General features: G+C 47.8%; 1 protein-coding gene across 1 annotated transcript; it reads left to right on the top strand.

The window, feature by feature from the left end:
* Positions 1-5,577: 5,577 nt before the first annotated feature.
* Positions 5,578-17,448, top strand: SLC7A4 (solute carrier family 7 member 4). Its single transcript, XM_070950672.1, has 5 exons — positions 5,578-5,590; positions 8,932-10,035; positions 11,570-12,246; positions 15,000-15,108; positions 17,249-17,448. The coding sequence occupies exons 2-5, from the start codon at positions 9,054-9,056 to the stop codon at positions 17,446-17,448; spliced, it is 1,968 nt and encodes a 655-aa protein (XP_070806773.1). The 5' UTR covers positions 5,578-5,590; positions 8,932-9,053.
* The last annotated feature ends 3,374 nt before the right edge of the window (positions 17,449-20,822 follow it).

Here is a 20,822-nt window from a genome sequence, read left to right as displayed (position 1 = left end):
CCATAAGAGCATACTAAGGGGAGAAGTTGAAATAAGTTATGTCCAGGATGCGAGGATCTGTAAATATTTTCACAGCCCTCTTTTTGACTCGTGCAGTATACAGGTCCTCAATGGAAGGCAGGTTGGTAGCCATTGTTTTTTCTGCAGTTCTAACTATTCTCTGAAATCTGTGTCTGTCTTGTTGGGTTGCAGAAGCAAACCAGACAGTTATGGAGGTGCAGATGACAGACTCAATAATTCCTCTCTAGAACTGGATCAGCAGCAGCAGCTCGGGAAGTTTGAGCTTTTCTGAGTTGATGCAGGAAAAACATTCATTATTTTCCTTTTTAATGATGGTTCTAATGTGAAGCAGCCATTTCAAGTCCTGGGAGATTATAGAATGCAAAAATTTGAAGGACTCTACTGCCGAGAGATACTGTGCTATCAAAAATAGTAACGGAGCTATTGGTACCGGTAGTTATTGCTAGGAATACAACTTTGTTTAATGGAAATGAATGATTTCATATTGTTTGACCCAACCTGTATTTCCAAGAAATGATAGAAAATATAAATTTGTGAGATAGCTTAAATGCAATGGAGAAGGAAAATGGCTTTAAAATTTATACATTTTGAGGGCTTTGCCCAAGTCACGTAAATATTTTAATTGATAAGGGTTTTTTTAACAGAACACATTCCTAGGATTTTTTTATTTATTTATTTATATGCCGCCCTTCTCCGGAGACTCAGGGCGGCTTACAATGCGTTAAGCAATAGCCTTCATACTTTTGTATATTTTATACAAAGTCAACTTATTGCCCCCACAATCCGGGTCCTCATTTTACCTACCTCAGAAAGGATGGAAGGCTGAGTCAACCTTGAGCCTGGTGAGATTTGAAGTTGCAGTAATTGCAGGCAGCTGATGTTAATAACAGTGCTTTAGTGGCGCAGCAGACTTGTTTTGTAGGAAGATTTGTTTTGTAGGAAGCTTCCCCACCCACCCCCAAGAATGAAATATTTTGGGTAATATTAAAAAAATGCAGAATATTATATTTCCCTAAAGGCGAAATGGAGAAACATGTTACTAGAGGCAGAAAGAATGCCCCAGTCTTCCTTAATAGCCCACAGCAGATGCCAGCACTTAAGGACAAAAAGAGCTTATTTGAAAAAGGAAGCCAAGTATTCATAAGCAAAGCATATACTGCAGGCAGAAACCCATTCAAGACAAGATATTTCAAAAACCCCTTACAGCAAAGTTTGACAGCTAACCAAAGCAGAATGACAGGATTAGAACAAGCAGCCCCTCACCCAAGATCCAGCACAGGACAAAAGCCATTAGCCACAATAGGAATTGCCCAACACCCTCTCAGAACACAAGCCCCTCCATTGCACAACCCCCACCCCACCCCCAGCAGCATTTCAGGACCTGTATAAAAAACCCTGGCAGTCATCTAGCTCAGGGGTCTCCAACCTTGGCAACTTTAAGCTTGGAGGACTTCAACTCCCAGAATTCCCCAGCCAGCTGGCTGGGGAATTCTGGGAGTTGAAGTCCTCCAGGCTTAAAGTTGCCAAGGTTGGAGACCCCTGAGCTAGCTAATTGTTCAGCTGACCCAGAATCATAAACCCTGGTAGTCCTGTTCACCAATAAGCAGAAATTTTCTTTCCAATCAGCCTCCATGTTGTTTCCAGTGTTTCTCTGCCAGCTTGGAACTGAACCAGATGGATTTTTCTTCCAACAGTTTTCTAAAGCCAAGTTTTTCATACAAAAATAATGTTTTAATTTGTACTATATGAAAATCCTGAATATGTACCACTGCTAGCCCAACTTAAAAATTACTATTGGGCAGCTTTAAAAGCCATGGCAAGTCCTTTGAGCCAAGTACGGTAGGAACTCTGAAATTTAAAGCAACGGTGAATTTAAGGAAATTGAAGTTTGGAAGATTGAAAGTGGGATAATTAGATAATACTGCTAACAATGTTATTAAATTGCATAATCATAAACTTAGAATACACCAATGATTGCTGAATTATGTGGCATTGAATTTAAGGAAATACTAAATGTTTCTTATTATTTTAAAGCCAAGTTAGACCAACAGAAAATTATTTCTGGAAGTGACTGCATTCCTCAACAGCCGTTTAAAAATAGTTTAACAGTTATTCTTAAACTGGCAAGGTAACAATTTTGAACAGACTTCCATGTGTTTGATTTGGTCAAGTCCAATGGAAATTCTCGCATGGTTAGTGCTGAACTAATGTTGGGGGAGGAAATTTGAGTTTTAAAAATGTGAATATGCTGCTAAATTATATTCCAGAAATCTGGAATTCATCTATCTGAGAAGCCTTGAATATACGGTGCCTGGACTTAAGGAAAAAGGATGATAGATGATGGCAGGTTGGCTAAAAGAAAATTGTCCATTCTCCCCCTGAATTGGCTCTATATGATGGAAGAAGCCCAGCTGGACAAAATAAGTTTTTTAAATTATCTATTTATTCATTATTAGATTTGTGTGCTGCCTATATCATCTAGATAATTCCAGATGATATAGGCATCTAGATAATTCCAGATGGGCCTTGCTTTAATTTGCTACTTCAAAATTGACTATAATTAGTTCCATACCCAGGAGCCTGTTTTTGGTACTGTAAAATTTATAATTACTGTAGAATTTACAATTCTATTTTATTCTCTTTTTTTTTTTAAAAAAAAAAGGCCAAAAAGGCCAATGCAATCCTAAATTGCATTAACAGAGGGAATCAATCAAGATCAAGGGAGGTACTAATACCACTCTATAAAGCCTTAGTAAGACCACACCTAGAGTCCTGCATCCAGTTTTGGTCACCACACTATAAAAAAGATGTTGAGACTCTAGAAAGAGTGCAGAGAACAGCAACCAGGATGATTAGGGGACTGGAGGCTAAAATATACGATGAACGGATGCAGGAACTGGACATGGCTAGTCTAGTGAAGAGAAGGACCAGGGGAGACATGAGAGCATCTTCCAATATTTGAGGGGCTGCTACAGAGAGGAGGGGGTCAGCCTATTTTCCAAAGCAAGGGTCACTAACCTTTCAGACTTCAGGGACCACTAAATTCATAATTTTAAATCCCGCAGACCACTAATACGAATTTTTTAAAAAGATATAGTGCAATATAAAAATGCAAATAATTTTTCTGCGGACCACCAAAATTTTCTCGCGGACCACCAGTGGTCCATGGACCACCTGTTCCAAAGCACCCGAAGGCCGGACAAGGAATAATGGATGGAAACTGAACAAGGAGAGATTCAACCTAGAAATAAGGAGAAATTTTCTGATAGTGAGAGCAATCAACCCATGGAACAGAAGTTGCCTTCAGAAGTTGTGGGAGCTTCATCACTAGAGGTTTTCAAGAAGAGACTGCACAGCCATCTGTCAGAAACGGTGTAGGGTCTCCTGCTTGAGTGGGGGTTGGACTAGATGACCTACAAGGTCCCTTCCAACTCTGCTGATCTGTAAATCTGTAAATTATTTTGGAAGAAAGTAAAATAACTTGCTTAGCATGTTACTGTGTCTCTTGAGTCAAGTGTTGACTCCCGGCAACTGCAATTTTCTTAGTAACATTTTCGGAAGGGATCTGTCCTGTCACCTTCTTCCAATGACAGAATGCGGGATCCAAGGTCACCTAACTGGCTCCGTGCCTAATGCAGGACTGGATCTACTGGTTTCCGTCCTTAAGCAGGGACAGAAACAGGTTCTCTTGGCACATGAGCTACGGTTAAAATGCAGCATGTAAGTTTTGTATCCAATTTCTATCTGCTTATTTAAAATTAGTTATTCAGTTATCTTACAAGGAAAGAAAAATAGGCTAAAATAACAGAAATAAGCAATAAAATACAGTTAATAAAATAATCCTGTGCTGGGGAAAATAACATCATACAGGTAGTCCTCAAATTACAACAGTTCATTTAGTGACCAAAGTTACAAGGGCACTGGAAAAAGCGACTCATGACCATTTTTCACACTTAACGACCGTTCCATCATCCCTAAGGTCACATGATCAATATTCGGACGCTTGGCAACTGACTCACATTTATGACGGTTGCAGTGACCTGGGGTTGTGATCCCCTGTGGTGACAAGCCAAGTCCATAGGGGAAGCCAGATTCACTTAACAACCTGGTTACTAAGTTAACAATTGCAATGATTCACTTAACAACGGTGGCAAGAAAAGTCATAAAATGGCTCAAAAAAACCCCTCACTTACCAAATGTCTCACTTAGCAAAATAAATTTTGGGCTCAATTTTGGTCATAAATCAAGGACTACCTGTAGCAGAGCTCTTAGAAATTGCTGGATTTTTTCAAAGAAAGGTAAAATGCAGCTGAGGAGGGGAGCTCAGTGGGGAGGGAGGGGGGTGATTGGCAGTCCTTCCAACCTTTTCCTCTTGGGAAGAATCTCTTCTAAATCAGCCTCCCCACTCCCTGAAAAGGCCTGGATCCCGCCCCCCCCCCCTCATTCCTGGAGAGGAAGAGCAGCCTGGGCCACTTCCCAACCGGGACTCCAATTCAATTCCAACCTTTATTGTCAATGCACAAGATGGGTACAATGAGATTGGATGAGCCTCCCTTCCTGCAGCCCCCCCCCTCGAAACACAAAATACATCCCAATGACTTATAGAAGATGAAAAAAGCCCTAACCAGGGTGGATAAAAATCAATTTTAAAAAATCAGATTTTTTTAATTTAAATCAGATTTTTTTTATTTAAATCGGATTTTTTTTATTTTTATCGAATTTATTTTAATAAAAAACTTTTGGGGTAAAAATCTATCGTAAGATAGTTTTCTATTTAAGATACATAAATAATTGAGTTTATTCGGCATGAAATGGAGCTTAGTTACGTAGCAGGAGGCTGTATATTCTGCAACGCTGGGACTATCCGTGAGTCAACAGTGGGTCAAAGGAGTAGCCGAGATGACAGTTGCTCTTTAAAAATCATGATTTAAATCGAGTTGATTTAAATCAAGCCTTTTTACTAGTGATTTAAATCATGATTTAAATTGTGATTTCAATCAACTCGATTTAAATCAACTCCACCCTGGCCCTAACCCAATAGATCATACTAACAGACACACATCCTTTATGCATGTATGTGCATATATATTATATTGCACCAGTGTAGACCTCTTGCGCCTTGTGCCCAAACGGGAGACGCCCCATTCAGACGTTTAGGGGTCTCCGCGTGCCCTGCCCCCTTTGCCCCAGAGCCCCTCCGCCACGCCGCTTGCTTGCGCGGCGGGACCCCGTTCCCCTAACCATGCTTTGCTCCGGGGCCCCCGCAGGGAACGGAGCACCTGCCGTGGCGCTTCGGGCGTGGCCAGCGGCGCCCTCCGCCCGGGAAGGCCGGCTCAGCGGCGGGACTCAGCCTGTTGCGTGGCTTTTGCCCGGCCGGCTCGTCTACCAGCCGCGGCTTAGCGCATCCCTCACCCCCCTCCACCTACCTGCTGGGAGGGGCGGCGGCCGGCATCAGCTGCGCCCGCAGCCTCGCCGCCTCCTCCTCCTCCTCCCCGCCCGGAGCCTCGCAAGGCGGTGACGCAGCAGCAGCAGCAGCAGCGGGCGTGGAGCTGCCAGCGGCGCCGGACAGGTAAGGCGGCAGCCGGGTGGGGGACGGACGGACGGACGGACGGACGGACCGGGCCTGGAGCTCCCCTCCCTGGCGGGGTGGCGGACCCCGCTCTCTCCGCTTCTTCCAGGCGCCCGGAGCTGTCCAGGCGTTGGCGGACCCGCGGGGCTTTGGCGGCCGGAGCGCAGGTGGGTGCGAGAGGGATGGAGAGGCGCTCCCCGCCAGCCCCCCTCCCTTTGCGAGTTCGTTTCCCAAGGGCTGGGGGGGGGAACGGCTGACCCGAAGGGAACCAGCAGGCCTCTGTCTAATAGGGGCTGGGGTGGGGGGAGGCCTCCAATTCCGAGGGTCCCCACCTGCTGCTCACCCTGGCATCTCTTTTGGAGCATCCCAGCCAGGTCCTTGCGCACCTGAGCCCTCCCCCCCCCAGATCCCCTGTCTCTGGGTAGCTGATCCCAATAAAGGGGCTCTGCTATATTTTATTTATTTATTTCATTTTATTTATTTGATTTATATACCGCCCTACTCCCGAAGGACTCAGGGCGGTGAACAGCCAAACAGTAACAATACATAGATACATAATTTAAAAACAAAGTAAAATCGAATTAAACAATTTGGCCCAGACAAATTAAAACACCCCAATCATTTAAAAACCAATTAAAATTTGCATAATTAAAAAGAGGGAAAAGATTAGGCCAGGCCCGCCTGGTGGAATAAAAAGGTCTTAAGAGCGCGGTGGAAGGTGCGCAGATCTGGGATCCTCCGTATCTCCAGGCGGAGCTTGTTCCAGATAGTAGGTGCCCCCACAGAGAAGGTAATCGTATAGGTAGTCCTCGACTTACAACAGCCCTTAGGACCGTTTTTCCCCAGTTCCGACTTTTGCAGCATCCCGGTGATACAATACGTGATCAAAATTCAGATGCTTGGCAACTGACTCATATTTATGACCATTGCTGGGTCCCAAGGTCATGTGATTTTAACCTTCGGACTAGCAAAGACCATGGGGAAGCTGTATTCACTTAACAACCGGGTCACCCAACTTACCAACTTGTAGTTATTTGCTTAACGACTGTGGCAAGAAAGATGGGGCAAAACTCACTTAGCCGATGTCTCACTTAACAACAGAAACATTTTGCTCAGTTGTGGTCGTACGTCTGGGCTCTGGTGGCTCAGCAGACTAAAGCACTGTTATTAACATCCACTTACATCTGCTGCCTGCAATTACTGCAGGTTCGAATCTCACCAAGGCTCAAGGTTGACTCAGCCTTCCATCCTTTCTAAGGTAGATGAAATGAGGACCCAGTTTGTGGGGGCAATAAGATGACTTTGTATAAATATACAAAAATATGAAGGCTATTGCTTAACGCATTGTAAGCCGCCCTGAGTCTCCGGAGAAGGGCGGCATATAAATCAAATTAAAAAAAAAAAAACCTTGAGGATTACCTGTACTTGGTGCTTTGATGGCCAAGAGGCGCCCATCCCAGCCGGTGCCTCTTACAGCAGGGACCAAAGGCAGTGCAGAAGGACAGCCAAGCCATTCCTGGCAAAGGTGCAGCTGATTCCAGGAGTTCCAGACAGGTGCCATTTAAGGACTGCACTGGCTCAGAAGGCCTGCTCAGTCCTGTGGTTGGTTAGTTGGTTGGTTTCCTAAACCTTTCTGGCACTGAAATTCACGATTCCACAATCTGCCCTCTGCAGCAGGAGAGGAGAAGTCTTTACCTGTTTCCATGTGAGCAGCCTCATCCCCCTTTAAAAGATCAGGAGTCTCCAACCTTGGCAACTTTAAGCCTGGCAGACTTCAACTCCCAGAATTCCCCAGCCAGCTTTAAGCCTGGCAGACTTCAATTCCCAGAACTCCCCAGCCAGCTGGCTGGGGAATTCTGGGAGTTGAAATCTGCCAGGCTTAAAGTTGCCAAGGTTGGAGACCCCTGCTTTAGATGCCTTCCCTTAAGGCTGGTCCCAGTCCCTTTCTGAAAGTTAATTTCCCCATTTCCTGGCCATTCTCTCCTGTTCCTGTCCTCAACTTACGACTGCCACTGGAACCAAAATGTCTGTTGTTAAGCAAGGCTCCTGGATTGCCCCTCACAGACCATCCTGTCCAGTTAGAGGCTCTGCTGGTTTGGGTTGCCTCTGAAACCCTCCACTGCAAAAATGCAGAAGGCAGACAGAGAGACCCTCGTCTCCTGCTTAGGCATGAAGAGATGCCGTCCATGCACGCAGGGAGAGAGAACAAAGGAAGTCCTGGGTCTGGATTCACACAACCCAATTCACCAAGGTCAAAAAGGGCTGGGTCGCCTGCAGGCAATTGCATTGCTCCAGAGACCCCCTTTCTGTTCTGGAAGTTGTTTTTCTGGAAACCGGTTAGACCACCCCTGTTCCAAGAAGCCATCTGGGAGGCGGAGGAAGGAGGCGAGAACATTGCTAATTCTCCAGAAAGGGTCACCCTTGGAAGGATACATACTGTGCCGCCTGAAAGGGGTGTTGCTTCAGGCGGGGGCTCTCTAGCAGCACAAAGCCTGGCTGAAGAATATCCCCGTTTCCAGCCTGTTTCCAGTGACAGGTGCTGGCCATTGTCTCCTTGACACTTTCAGGACAGACTAAGCAGCAGCTATTTAGAGAATCTCACAGTGTTGCTCTGACGTTCACAGGCAGCCTTCATTTGCCTGCTTCTGTTGTGGCCCACCAGCGGATCTGGCAGCAGATTGGGCCAATGAGGAGGTTGGGGAGGAACATGGGCCAGTCCTGGAGTCTGGGGAAGGCTCTGATGAGGGCTCTGCGTCGGAGGCAGAGAGGAGACCAGGGCCATATACCAGTTATCAGCTGCCTTCGGAGTCAGACATCAGTTAGGCAGACGAACAGCTGGAGCCTGTTCCCAGTGTATGCATGCACAGAGTGGCCAGACGAAGGGAACAGCTAAAGAACAAGGGTCGACTCAGGAGTAAGGCCACAGGTGGACGATGAAGGGCCCCTCCCAAAGGGAATAAAAGAGGAGCGAAAGGGGAGTGGAGTTTGCAGGAGACAATTCGTTCTTTCCTGCATTCTTGACAAGTATTGCAGCATCTGAAAGATATCGGCCTGGCCACTTTCCAAGGCTGATAAAGGTCAGTAATTGTGAACTATCTTGAAAGACGGTGGGAGAGAAAAGACTTTGCTGGAGAGGAATTCACTGTCATTTAAATAAAAGGGGTTTATCGGGACGAGGACTTGGCTTTGTGCTGTTGGGGAAGCCTAGGTCAGATCAGCTTCATAGCCAGAGGAAGACTGGGGGAGGGGAGTGAACTTTGCTTTTTTCTCCTTCTTGGGCTGCTGCTTCTTCTTCTTCTTCTTCTTTTTCTTTTTTTTTTTTTTTTGTGTGCCTCTAGCAGCGATTTCATCTCTTCCTGATCCTGCTGTGACCAAATTTCTTTCTACCGTTTGGGCCAGGAGAACACGTTTAGCTCCTCCTCTGCCTCTCGGTGGGTGAAAGGAGGAGAGGGCCTTCTCCGAGATGGCAACCCGGCGGCTTCGCTCTGGAGACCTGGCCCGCTTTTGCCAAAAGCTCAACCGAGTGAAGACTCTGCAAGATGACCTCATGGAGACCTCCTTCAACCGTTGCTTGAGCACAGTTGATCTGACGCTGCTGGGCATTGGCGGGATGGTGGGCTCTGGCCTCTACGTGCTCACCGGCACTGTCGCTAAAGAGACCGCTGGGCCGGCTATCGTGGTGTCCTTCATCATTGCGGGCATCGCCTCTCTGCTGGCCGCCCTCTGCTATGCTGAGTTTGGTGCCCAGGTGCCCAAGACGGGCTCTGCATACATGTTCACCTATGTCTCGGTGGGCGAGATCTGGGCCTTTCTCATAGGTTGGAATGTCATTCTGGAGTACATGATTGGTGGGGCAGCTGTTGCCAGAGCCTGGAGTGGCTACCTGGATTCCATTTTTGACCACAGGATCAAGAACTTCACGGAGACCCATGTTGGCGTTTGGCAGGTACCCTTCTTGGCCCATTATCCGGACTTTTTGGCATCTGGCATTGTGCTCATCGCCACGGCCTTCATTTCCTTCGGTGCCCGGTTCTCCTCTTGGCTCAACCACGTCTTCTCGGCCATCAGCATGGGAGTCATTCTCTTCATCCTGGTAATGGGATTCATCCTGGCCAGGCCCCAGAACTGGAGTGCCAGTGAAGGAGGATTTGCCCCTTATGGCATCTCTGGGATCATGGCCGGCTCAGCCACGTGCTTCTATGCCTTTGTGGGCTTTGATGTTATTGCCACGTCCAGCGAGGAGGCCCGGAACCCGGAAAAGGCCATTCCGAGGGCCATCGCCATCTCACTGAGCCTTGCCACCGGAGCATATATCCTTGTGTCCGTAGTGTTGACGCTGATGGTGCCCTGGCATTCTCTGGACCCCGATGCAGCCTTAGCCGACGCCTTCTACAAGAGGGGTTATTCCTGGGCAGGTTTCATTGTGGCCACCGGTTCCATTTGTGGTAAGTTCCCTTATGTCACAGATACATTCTGGATGGCACCCTGGGTGCCGTTTCTGCCCCTTCCCTTTTCTCTAGCCTTTCTCCTAATGTGATCTGACCAAAGTGGGCTCCTCTAGGTGGGCTGGCACAAGACTCAGGGGCTGATAGGAGAGACCAGAACATGGTCCCCTTCTAGGAATGAGAATGGAATGAGCATTGCTGGGGGCAGTCAGCTATGCAAAGATGCAACTACACCTAATCCTAAAATAACTGTGCTTAATTCTAAATGAGTAGGTTGGGACCTGTGATTAAACCTAACAGAAAGGCACCAGGTTAGAGAGAAAGTTGCCTCTATGCTAGGCCATGGGTCTTCAACCTTGGCAACTTTAAGACTTGTGGACTTCAACTCCCAGAATTTGCTGGCTGAGGAATTCTGGAAGTTGAAGTCCACAAGTCTTAAAAGTTGCCAAGGTTGAAAGGAAAGGAAAGTTGCCAAGGTTGCCAAGGAAAGGAAAGACTAACAAGGATTTTAAGCTTGCGTGTTTCTGTCCCTCTCTGTCAAGTTAGCATTCAGAATAGCCCTGGTTGGAGATTGGGGCATCCGGGTTTAAAAAAAGGAGGTAGAAGTGTGTCAATCATCCCACTCAGTCATCTAGCAAAGAAAGACTGCTGGCTCTTTGTTCTTGCCAAGAATATATACTGAAGCTTAAGTGGTTACAGAAATAGCGACCAATGGTGTAGAAGGAGGAAAGCTGCAACAAGACTCACTGACCTACAGGCTGGTCTTCTGCAGAAAAGGAGCTGGCCTGCAGGCAGGGGTCTATGACAATTCGCCACAGCCAACTTGCCGTGGCCATCTTGCCACAGGACACATCCCTGCAGGACAAGAGTTACACTAATAGCCAAGAAATGGTGGACTTGTGCCCAGAGAGAGAAATGCCTGCCTCTACCTAGGATCGAACTCACAGCCTCCTGATTGTGAGGCGAGAGCTCCACCTCTAGGCCACTGCACCACTCCAATGGCAAAAATTAAAATATTTTTTAGTTATTTTAAATAATTAAACAGAATTGTTAAATTCAGAGCCTTGGTGGCGCAGCAGACTTAAGTGCTATTAACTAGCACCAGCTGCCTGCAATTACTGCAAGTTCAAATCTCACCAGGCTCAAGGTTGACTCAGCCTTCCATCCTTCTGAGGTAGGTAAAATGAGGACCTGGATTGTGGGGGCACTAAGCTGACTTTGTATAAAATAGAACACCACTTGGGGGGGGGGGGCAAAAATCCCTACTAAGCAGGTATATACAAAAGTATGAAGGCTATTGCGTAACGCATTGTAAGCCGCCCTGAGTCTCCGGAAAAGGGCGGCATATAAATCGAACCAATAAATAAATAAATAATAAATAAATTGTCCGTGGCGAGTTGTCCTGCGCCAAGTTGGCTGTGGTGAGTTGGCTGCGGCAAGTTGTCCCATTCCCTGCGGGTACCTCCATCATCTGCAACGCTTCCCAATCCTCTTGGAGGCCCATTGTGACCACAAGCTTGTCTCTCCTCCTCAGCCATGAACACCGTTCTCCTCAGCAACCTCTTCTCCCTGCCTCGGATTGTCTACGCCATGGCCGAGGACGGTCTCTTTTTCCAGGTGTTTGCCCGTGTTCACCCCCGCACGAAGGTGCCCGTGGTGGCTATCGTGGTGTTTGGCTTCCTCATGTCTGTCCTCTCGTTCATCTTTGACCTGGAGGCCCTGGTCCAGTTCCTCTCCATCGGCACTCTCCTGGCCTACACCTTTGTCGCAGCCAGCGTGATCATCCTGCGCTTCCAGCAAGCCAAGGCCGAAAATCAGGAGGCCGCTGAGAGGAGCGAGGCTGCCCCGGCACCGGCTGAGCCTGCAGGCGCCACCGAACCCAAGGAATACGAGTCTTTCTCAGATAAGCTGCAGCTGGTGGGCAAAGAGAAGGCGGGGAGCTTGCGCGAACCAGGGCAGCTGAAGGCAGCCTTTGAACCCTACTTGGAGTTCCTCAGTGATTTCTACCCTGGCGAAGTGGTCACCGTGGCCGTGGTGGTCCTCATGGTGTCGGCCCTCTGCTTGGCATCCATCCTGGTCTTTGGAAAGACACAGCTCCACCTGCCCACCTGGAGTTACGCCTTGCTCATCCTGCTCTCCAGCCTGGCTTTCACGGGCAGCCTTGTCCTCATCAGCGTCCATGAGCAGAAGCCGACCAGCCAGACGTTCCAGGTGAGGGAGTTGCCATGGGGGTGGGTGCAGGGGTGGGTTCTAAATTTTTTACTGCTGTGGGCGTGGCTTATTTTGTGGGTGTGGCTTGGAGGTCATGTGACTAGGTGGGCGTGGCTAGCTGGTCAGAGTCATTTCTGGAAGGTCCTCGCACTTACGACCAGTCCTCGCACTTACGACCCGACTCATTTGTTTGCTTTTAACACTGATCAGCTGTAGGGTAGCCCTTTGAGAGTTTAAACAGTTTTTTTCCCTCTAGTCATCAGCTGGGACTCAGGAGGCAGCAATAGATTGGGGATGGGACCAAATAAAAGGTAAGAATAATGTGGGGGGGTGGGAGGCCGGGTGGGGGAGAACCGGTTCGGTGACGTCATATCGTCACCGCTACCAACTCGGCCAAACCGGACCGAACCGGGAGGAACCCACCACTGGGTGGGTGTGAACTGGGGCGGAAAACACACCACCTTCCCCAAACCCAGCTGGGCCAGAGCAGGCTGCCCTTAGGGTTGACCAAGTTGAAATTCTGCAAGGAAATCTGATCTCAAATTGGGCTGCAGCCACCTGGCAGAGCCGGGGGACAAGCCCTTCAATCCAGCCAGCAGAGATTGGGAGGCTCCCTGGCTGACGATGCCCCAGAGCTTATGGAACCACGGTTGATCGGGTGCTACCAAATGATTCGGTGACCACATAGATGGGTTTAATTTTAGGAGAGCATGTTGTGCAAACACTGTATCCACAGCGCAGCTTCGGTTTCCCCCAAAGTAGGTCCTTCGGCACTTCCTTTGGAACTCCTCCCTGCTGCTTTCTGCAAATAAGGTTTTCATTTCTTTTGGGAGACAAAAACTCATTGTTTGTCAGACCATGATGGGCCAAATCCTGTGCCAAGAGGCCTTCGGGCACCAAAGCCCTTTTGCACATCAGTTGGGAGCTGAGCAGCGGCCCCAAGGATGCTCCTGTCTCCCAGGCAGCCCTAACCAGCCTGCTGGTCCTCTGCCAGCAATGTGCTGCGGCTGCCAAAAGAGCCAATGCAGTCCTAGACTGATCAATAGAGAGCGAGCACCAGGATGATGTGAAGTTGACATTTTATGCTGCACTGGTAAGACTACGCTTGGGACACTGCATCCCGTTCTGATCAGCACAATACAGAACAGATACCGAGGCCCTAAAAAGAGTGTAGAGAAGGTGTTGTGGCCTGTTGGCCACGGGCCCCTCCAACAGCTGAATCAGAAGAGGAGGAGAGGGAGCTGTGGGAGTCGGGGCCAGCATCAAGGCAACCTGAGAGCTCCGAGGGGGAAGAGGGAAGGGAGCTGGCAGAGAGAGAGACAGAGGTGCCATCTGTCAGCCCTCAGATGGAGAGTCAACAGTCCCCAGGTCTGGAGGTGGCTGATGAGGAAGAGGAGGAACAGCTGGGTCCGGTGCCTGATGGGCAGATGCGCAGAAGGCAGAGGAGAGGAGAGCAGTGGAAATCTATGGGCCGGTCCTTGGGACGGAAGAGCCACTACTGTTAGCGAAACCCCACCCTAGCTCTGGGGATAAAAGGCAGGGGGAGGAGATGAATAGGTGTGGCAGACAATTATTCATCTCCCTGCCAGACAGACTTCTTAGTCTGTTGTGTGTGTGAGAGAGAAACTTTTTGTTGGGGCTGCTGACGCTCCTAAAAAAGGGAACTTTTATTTAACCACAGAGGGTTTGTCGTGTTTGGGAGCCTGGTCAGAACAGAAGAACAACAAATAAGGGAGCTGAAGGATAAACCATATGATGAATGCCTAAGGGTACTAAGTACCATGAATGAAGGAGAATATATATGTCCCGGGATAATGTTGCAGGATCCAATCTGGGTCAGTCACTGGGACCAGAGGTTTATCATCCAAGCTTTTGAACTTGTGCTGGAGCCAATTTTGGGGAAACGTCTCCGTGCACAGAGAAGTTCTCTGAGGATGGGTTCCAGCATGAGTCCAAAACAGGGGTGGGCTTCAAAATTTTTAGCAAGGGGTTCTCTGCCAGGTACTGGGTGGGCGTGGCCATGGTGGCCATGGTGGGCGTGGCCTAGTCCGGGCTCCAGAGACTTTTTTTTGAGCCTCCGGGAGGGTGAAAACAGCCTCCCCAAGCTCCAGAGGCCCTCTTTCCAGCCTTCCCAAACTTCTGGTAGGCCCATTTTTCAACCTCTCCGAGGCTCCGTGCACGCCCTGCGCTTACCTGCATCTAAAACGGGCTGCGTGAGGACTCCTGGGAGGGGCAGGGTGGGCAGGACCAGCCAGGAGTGGGATTTGGGAGTTCTCTGAACTGCACGGTATCTTAGGTCGAGGTTCTCCCGAACCCCTGCGAACACTCAGCCGCCCACCCCTGGTCCGAAAGCTCAGAAGACAAAACTTCTGCTCCCGGCGACCAACCCGGATTGGATCCGGTACTAGGTATGACTAACCTAACAAAGAGAAGAATTAGGTGCGATACAATAGCTGTCAATTTATTTTCCCAAACACCTGAAGGCAGGATAAGAAGCTTCCTAAAAAAAGATCCAACTTAGAATGAAGGAGAAATTTCCTGACAGTGAGAACAAGGAATCCGTGGGACGTCTTATCTCCAGACGTTCTGGGATGCTCCATGAGTGGAGGTTTCTAAGAAAAAAATTGGACAACCATTTGTCTGGGAAGGAATAAGAACTCCTGCCTTGGGCGGGGTGGAGGGGTTTGACTAGAAGACCTCCAGGTCCCTTCGAGGCCTACGATTCTATGACCCCTGCCCTCCTTCCTTTCCAGCTTCCTCTGGTGCCACTGACGCCTGCCCTGAGTATTTTCATCAACCTCTTCCTCATGCTGAAGCTCAGCTACATGACCTGGCTGCGGTTCTCCATCTGGTTGGTGGCAGGTAAGGGCAAAAAGGCGCACCTGGAACGGGGGTTGGAAGAAACACAGGAAGGGGGAGCAAACCTGGGATGCGGACTGGAACGGGGGCGGGGGGGTTTGCATCCAAAGCAAGGCAATAAATAAAATAAAATAAAATAAAATAAAATAAAATAAAATAAAATAAAATAAAATAAAATAAAATAAAATAAAATAAAATAAAATAATAAAATAAAATAAAATAAAATAAAATAAAATAAAATAAAATAAAATAATAAAATAATAAAATAAAATAAAATAAAATAAAATAATAAAATAAAATAAAATAAATAAAATAATAAAATAAAATAAATAAAATAAATAAAATAAAATAATAAAATAAAATAAAATAAAATAAAATAAAATAATAAAATAAAATAAAATAAAATAAAATAAAATAAAATAAAATAAAATAAAATAAAATAAAATAAATAAAATAAAATAAAATAAAATAAAATAAAATAAAATAAAATAAAATAAAATAAAATAAATAAAGCCAGGCAGAGACATTGGCAAGGAGGTCAGAAAGGTTAAGGGGACAGTCATAATACAGACCATGTAATGCAAGTAGTCCTCGTCTTATGACCAAAATGGGCCCCAAAATTTATCTTCTTAAGGGGGATACTTGTTAAGTGAGTTTTGCCCCATTTTACGGCTTTTTTTGCCACCCTTGTTAAGCGAATTGCTGCCGTTAAATTAAGTGACTCTGGTTTTCCCAGTGACTTTGCTTGTCCGAAGATCGCAAAATATGATAACGGGACCCCTGGACACAGCAACTGTCATAAATATGAACAAGCTGTCAAGCTTCCGAATGTAAATCACGTGACCATGGGGATGCTACAACGGTCATACGTGTGAAAAATGGTCATACCTCACTCTTTTCAGTGCTGTTGTAAATTTGTTCACTAAGCGAACTATTGTAAGTGAAGGACCTCAGTAGTGGCCCAAATTGTGGAAACCTTTTGGGAAAAGTGTATTTTCTAAAACTAGCTAATAACATCACTTTTTTTGGAGTAGCACCATAAAATTATAGATCAATGGAAAGATAAATTAATCAAGAATGTAATGCAATAATTTTTGTGACGGATTTGCTATTAGAATAGCAGTTGCAATATAAAGAAGAAAAGTGAAACAGGTAGAAAAAACGAGATATACAAAATTTACTACCATAGAAAAAACGAGATTTACAAAGATGATCACTATGTCAGTTAATACTTCATTGGGTAACCTTTAGCATGAATTATGGCCTTACAACATCTTCCCATGGAGTGAACCAAGTGTTTAGTTCTGCAGCTGTTATCGCATGAAACCAAGATGGAATGATGGCTTCTATTAACTGGGTTTTATTTCTGGGTCGCTTCTGACTAACAAGTTTCTTTAGTTGGCTCCATAGATTTTCAATTGGGTTAAGGTCTGGGCTATTTCCAGGCCATTCCAGCAGTGGAATAGGATTATCTTGAAACTCCCCCCAAAAAAGTGGCGTTATTAGCCATCAAACCTCAAAAATACACTTTTCCCATGAGGTTTCCACAATTTTGGCCACTACTGTACCTGCAGTCGAGGTCCACCACATGAGATAACTCTGGACCGCCTGTTTTGATAAGAAAGAACCTCAGCAAAATTATGGGCTAGGCAGGACAGATGGTCCTGCAAGGTGAGATTGAAGGGGGCTTCCGCAGCTTCCGTGGGGCGCCTTGAAGCAGGTCTAGGCTGCCCAGACCCGAGGGATGCAGCCCCTTGGAGCGCCTTTCTGGGTTCGGGATGGAGGTTGATCTGGCTCTTCTTCATCGTAAGAGCCTTGGTGGTACAGCAGACTAAAGTACTGTTAAGTAGCACCAGCTGCCTGCAATTACTGCGAGTTCAAATCTCACCAGGCTCAAGGTTGACTCAGCCTTCCATCCTTCCGAGGTACGTAAAATGAGGACCCGGATTGTGAGGGCAATAAGCTGACTTTGTATAAAAAAAGAACACCGCTTTGGGGGGGGGGGCGAAAGCCCTACTAAGCAGGTATATACAAAAGTATGAAGGCTATTGCTTAACGCATTGTAAGCCGCCCTGAGTCTCCGGAGAAGGGCGGCATATAAATCGAACCAATAAATAAATAAATAAATAAATTGTCCTTCCAGGCCTGCTAGTCTACTTCAGCTACGGCATCTGGCACAGCAAAGAGAACCTGCGGGACTCCCCGACACAGGACGTCCGAGCCCGCTACGTGGTCTTCCCTAGCAGCAGCCTGGAGGAGACGGTGCAGACAGTGCAGCCCAGGACAGAGCCTGCCCAAGGCCTGCCGGATGCCCAGGAGAGTGGCGAAGAAGCCAAGAGGTGACCTGGGAAGATCCAGCAGAGGCCACGCTTCCCTCATTCCCCCCCCATCCTGCCCGTTGCTGTCCAGTCTGGGCAGAGAAGAGCGCAGGCAGGAAAGTCTGGAGAGAAACCAAGCTTTTACTGCCAAGAGGGGGGCGACCCCCACTACTCCTCTCTTACCTGGCCTCGCTTCTCTGACTGGACTCATCCATTTGCCGGACACCCTTGAGAAATGGCTCCTTCGCTTGTGTCCCATGTTTGCAGCCCAGCTAAGCCGCCCTCTTCCAGCAAAGGGGTCCCATCCGGTGCCTCCTTTGTGCCATCTACTTGCTCCCCTCCCTCTCTGACGTGCCCTCCAAGAGGCAGTGCCTGGCCTGCCACTTCAGGGTCTTGATAAAATCAGTGGGAGGAAGGCAGGGTGCGTAATGTATGCCAGGACGCTGCCCGTTTGAAGGGCTCCTCCAGGGCAGAGACAGAGCTGTCAGAATGACGGACTAACTCTGAGACAAGCTGATTTTCCAGTTTCTGTCTCAAACGGTACCAAAAGTGACCCCGGCACATCTGAGAGCCCGAGCATCTCTCTCTTGCACAGACCCTGGGATGTGGTCATTATACCCATCCAGCTGACAAGAGTGTTCAGGGCTGGAACAAGAGCAGGCGTTAAAAAGTGTGGTAATCACACTTCCTCCTGCACAAGCTTGGCCCATCAAGATGTGATGGGGACAACCTGGTGGGTAGCACCACCGACGGAGAAAGAGAGAGAGGGAGAGAGCAGGAGAGCCAGTAGAGCCCACCAATTGCAACGAGGCATTGCCTGCCGTTGGCCACAGCAGGAGCAGACCAAGGCTGGTCAAGGAAGTCAACATGGCAGTCTTGACAAGGCAATAGGAGGTCCTTCAACTCTATAATGGTGGCCACCTTGATTTTTTTGGACTCTTCTCTTCTTCCCCTGGATAGCCCTAGATCAGGGGTCTCCAACCTTGGCAATTCTGGAATTCTGGAAGTTGGAGCCCACAGGTCTTAAAGTTGCCAAGGTTGGAGACCCCTGCCCTAGAGCAAAGCAGCCCCGATGTGGAGAGAAACGGTGGAAGGAGATGGATGGGCAAGGCGGCCAACGCTGGACTTCCCCAGAAAGCGTTGGCAAAGATTACAATGGGTGCCTCCTCGTTTCCTCAGAGAAGCTGGGAGAAGGAGAACAGCTGAGTTCACACAACACCCTACCCCAGGGATCTTTGCTTTGCCAAATACCCCGAACGACCCAATCGTAGGTTAGCACAACAGACTAAATCACACACAACCAACACACACAGACAGAGAGAGACCGCCATGCTAAAATTCTCCCAGCTGGACCTGTGGGGTAGATACAGCTTGTAATTGCCCTGCCTTGGCGTGCTGTGTGAACACGGCCTCTCGGGTGGCTCTGCTCTTCCCAACGTGTTGTGAGAACACAAAGAGGCCCTTTCTGGCCCGTGGAACTCTGCTGGTTGGAAAGCCCTACAGGGAAGGTGCTTGGAACCAGCCTGGCCTGCGGGGTTTGCCTTCCTCCTGCAGGGTTGCAAGGGGGGCTGCCACCCCCTCCCGCACAGACCCTCACAACAACATGTGCTCCCTGGAGGATGCACAGAGCACATAGGAGTGGTGGGCCCGTGAGAAGGGGCTGCCTCTAGGTCCATGAAGGAGGGGCTGGAGCAGGGGGGAAGCAACATTTTGGGAAGAGAGGAAATGCCTGCTAGGACTCCTGAAGCAATTGGGGGTGGGGGTGGGGGGAGAGAAGACAGAAGTCAAATTTCATTTTGGGACAATAATGTAGAGGAAGATCTTGCTTCCCTTTTCACAGCTTTCCTCCCTGGGAGGGGCTGTCCCGGGTATGTCCTGCCTGGCAGCCCCAGCTCCTTTCCCACTGCGCACTTCCTCCGCTTCCTGCTTAACTGTGTGCTGGCTCTGTGTGTGTTTGTGTGTCTGCCCTGGCCACATCCTCCTCCTTTTCCTTTTGTGTGGTGACTTTTGTGCGATGGCGTTTGGCCAAGAAGCCAGCCAACCAACGATAAAAGACTTGTTTCTACTGGGCGGCGAGTTCTACAAGTGACGTCGTGGTGCAGATTATTTCAGCCAGCAATGTAGTTTGCAGGCAGCCTGTCCCCACTTCGGAAATCCTAGATCCACACCCGTCCTTGTAAGTGACAAAAAGGGAATAGTGTTAAATATAGGAGGAGCAGCTGTCTCAAGTGTTAATATAAATTTCAGGTTTCTTACAGCAAAGGTGTGGCTTGCCCGAGCTCTACCTTTTGGAGGAGCGCACCCTTTGCGCATCATTCCAAAGACAGAGGCAAGGCCTTGTGCCCACCCACCCTACTCACCTCAAGCTCCCTTGCTCAGAGGTGCCTCAAGGCTGAGCTTTGCCACGATGTGGTTCTCCATTCCTTCCAGTGGTGAAATCCTGCCAGTTCTATCCGGTTCGTGCGAACCAGTAGCGGTGGTGGTGCATGATTCGGCAAACCGGTAGCGGCAAAAGCGCAAGGCTCCACCCACCCACCTGGACATTTGTTACTTCCTGGTTAAAACCAGGAAGTAACAATGTCCAGGTGGGTGGGTGGAGCCACCCATTTTTGACCCTCTGCACATGCGCAGGCTTTACACATGCGCAGGTCAAAAATTGGACACGATGATGGGGCGCTTGCGAGCACTTCCAAACCAATAGGGAAGGTAAGATTTCACCCCTCATTCCTTCCCACTTGGATTACCCCACAACAGTCATCACAAGAAGTTTAATAAGGTTGTGTTTCAGCAGAAAACTTTTTAAAGAATCCCGCTTGTGCACAAAATTACAAGGCATGAATAGGTTTTAAAAGATCACCTCATTCTTTCTATAAAATAGTGGCTTCTAATAAAATCTTTCCATAAGATTTTTCTTGCAGGGCTATCACACCCACCTGGTGGCATTCAAAGGACTGTAGCACACTGAGCATCAAACATTTCTCCCATGCGGTCCTCTGGCCTTCAAACCCCAGGAATTTAAAAAAACAAAAACCCGTAAGGGACTAACTGGTTAAATGGCCTGATCAGTTAATTAATGGCAACATCAGTGCACAGCTCTGGGTACTTCATTCTCACGGGGAACAAAATCCCAATGATTTTGCTAGTTCTTCTAAATTGGTGTCTGAATTTCCATCCTCGCAATGCCCGATAGAAGTCACTTTTTGATTCCAATCTTCCTAGTTAGGAACTACTAACTACATGATGCATTTGAGGCTGGTTTCGAACCCATGCCCAGTAGTTTTTATTAACTTCCACATCAAAATAAAGATACTTGTAGGTACCTTAAAGTCTGTCATCTACCAAAGCTTATGGAATAGCAGATCTTTAAAGAATTACTAGATTTCTTGCCATTCTTTTTTC

The sequence above is a fragment of the Pituophis catenifer genome, unplaced genomic scaffold, assembly GCF_029215685.1.
Source record: "Pituophis catenifer annectens isolate HBS135680 unplaced genomic scaffold, rPitCat1.0.hap2 SCAF_10, whole genome shotgun sequence".
Classification (NCBI taxonomy): Eukaryota; Metazoa; Chordata; class Lepidosauria; order Squamata; family Colubridae; genus Pituophis; species Pituophis catenifer.
The sequence above is the reverse complement of the archived record's forward strand: the minus strand, read 5'-3'. Positions and strand labels throughout refer to the sequence as shown.

Coding starts and splice junctions, on each gene's coding strand:
- SLC7A4 (XM_070950672.1), top strand. CDS start 9,054: ATGGCAACCCGGCGGCTTCGCTCTGGAGACCTGGCCCGCTTTTGCCAA. Junction 10,036..11,569: donor GGCCACCGGTTCCATTTGTG/GTAAGTTCCCTT, acceptor TCTCCTCCTCAG/CCATGAACACCGTTCTCCTC. Junction 15,109..17,248: donor CTCCATCTGGTTGGTGGCAG/GTAAGGGCAAAA, acceptor TTGTCCTTCCAG/GCCTGCTAGTCTACTTCAGC.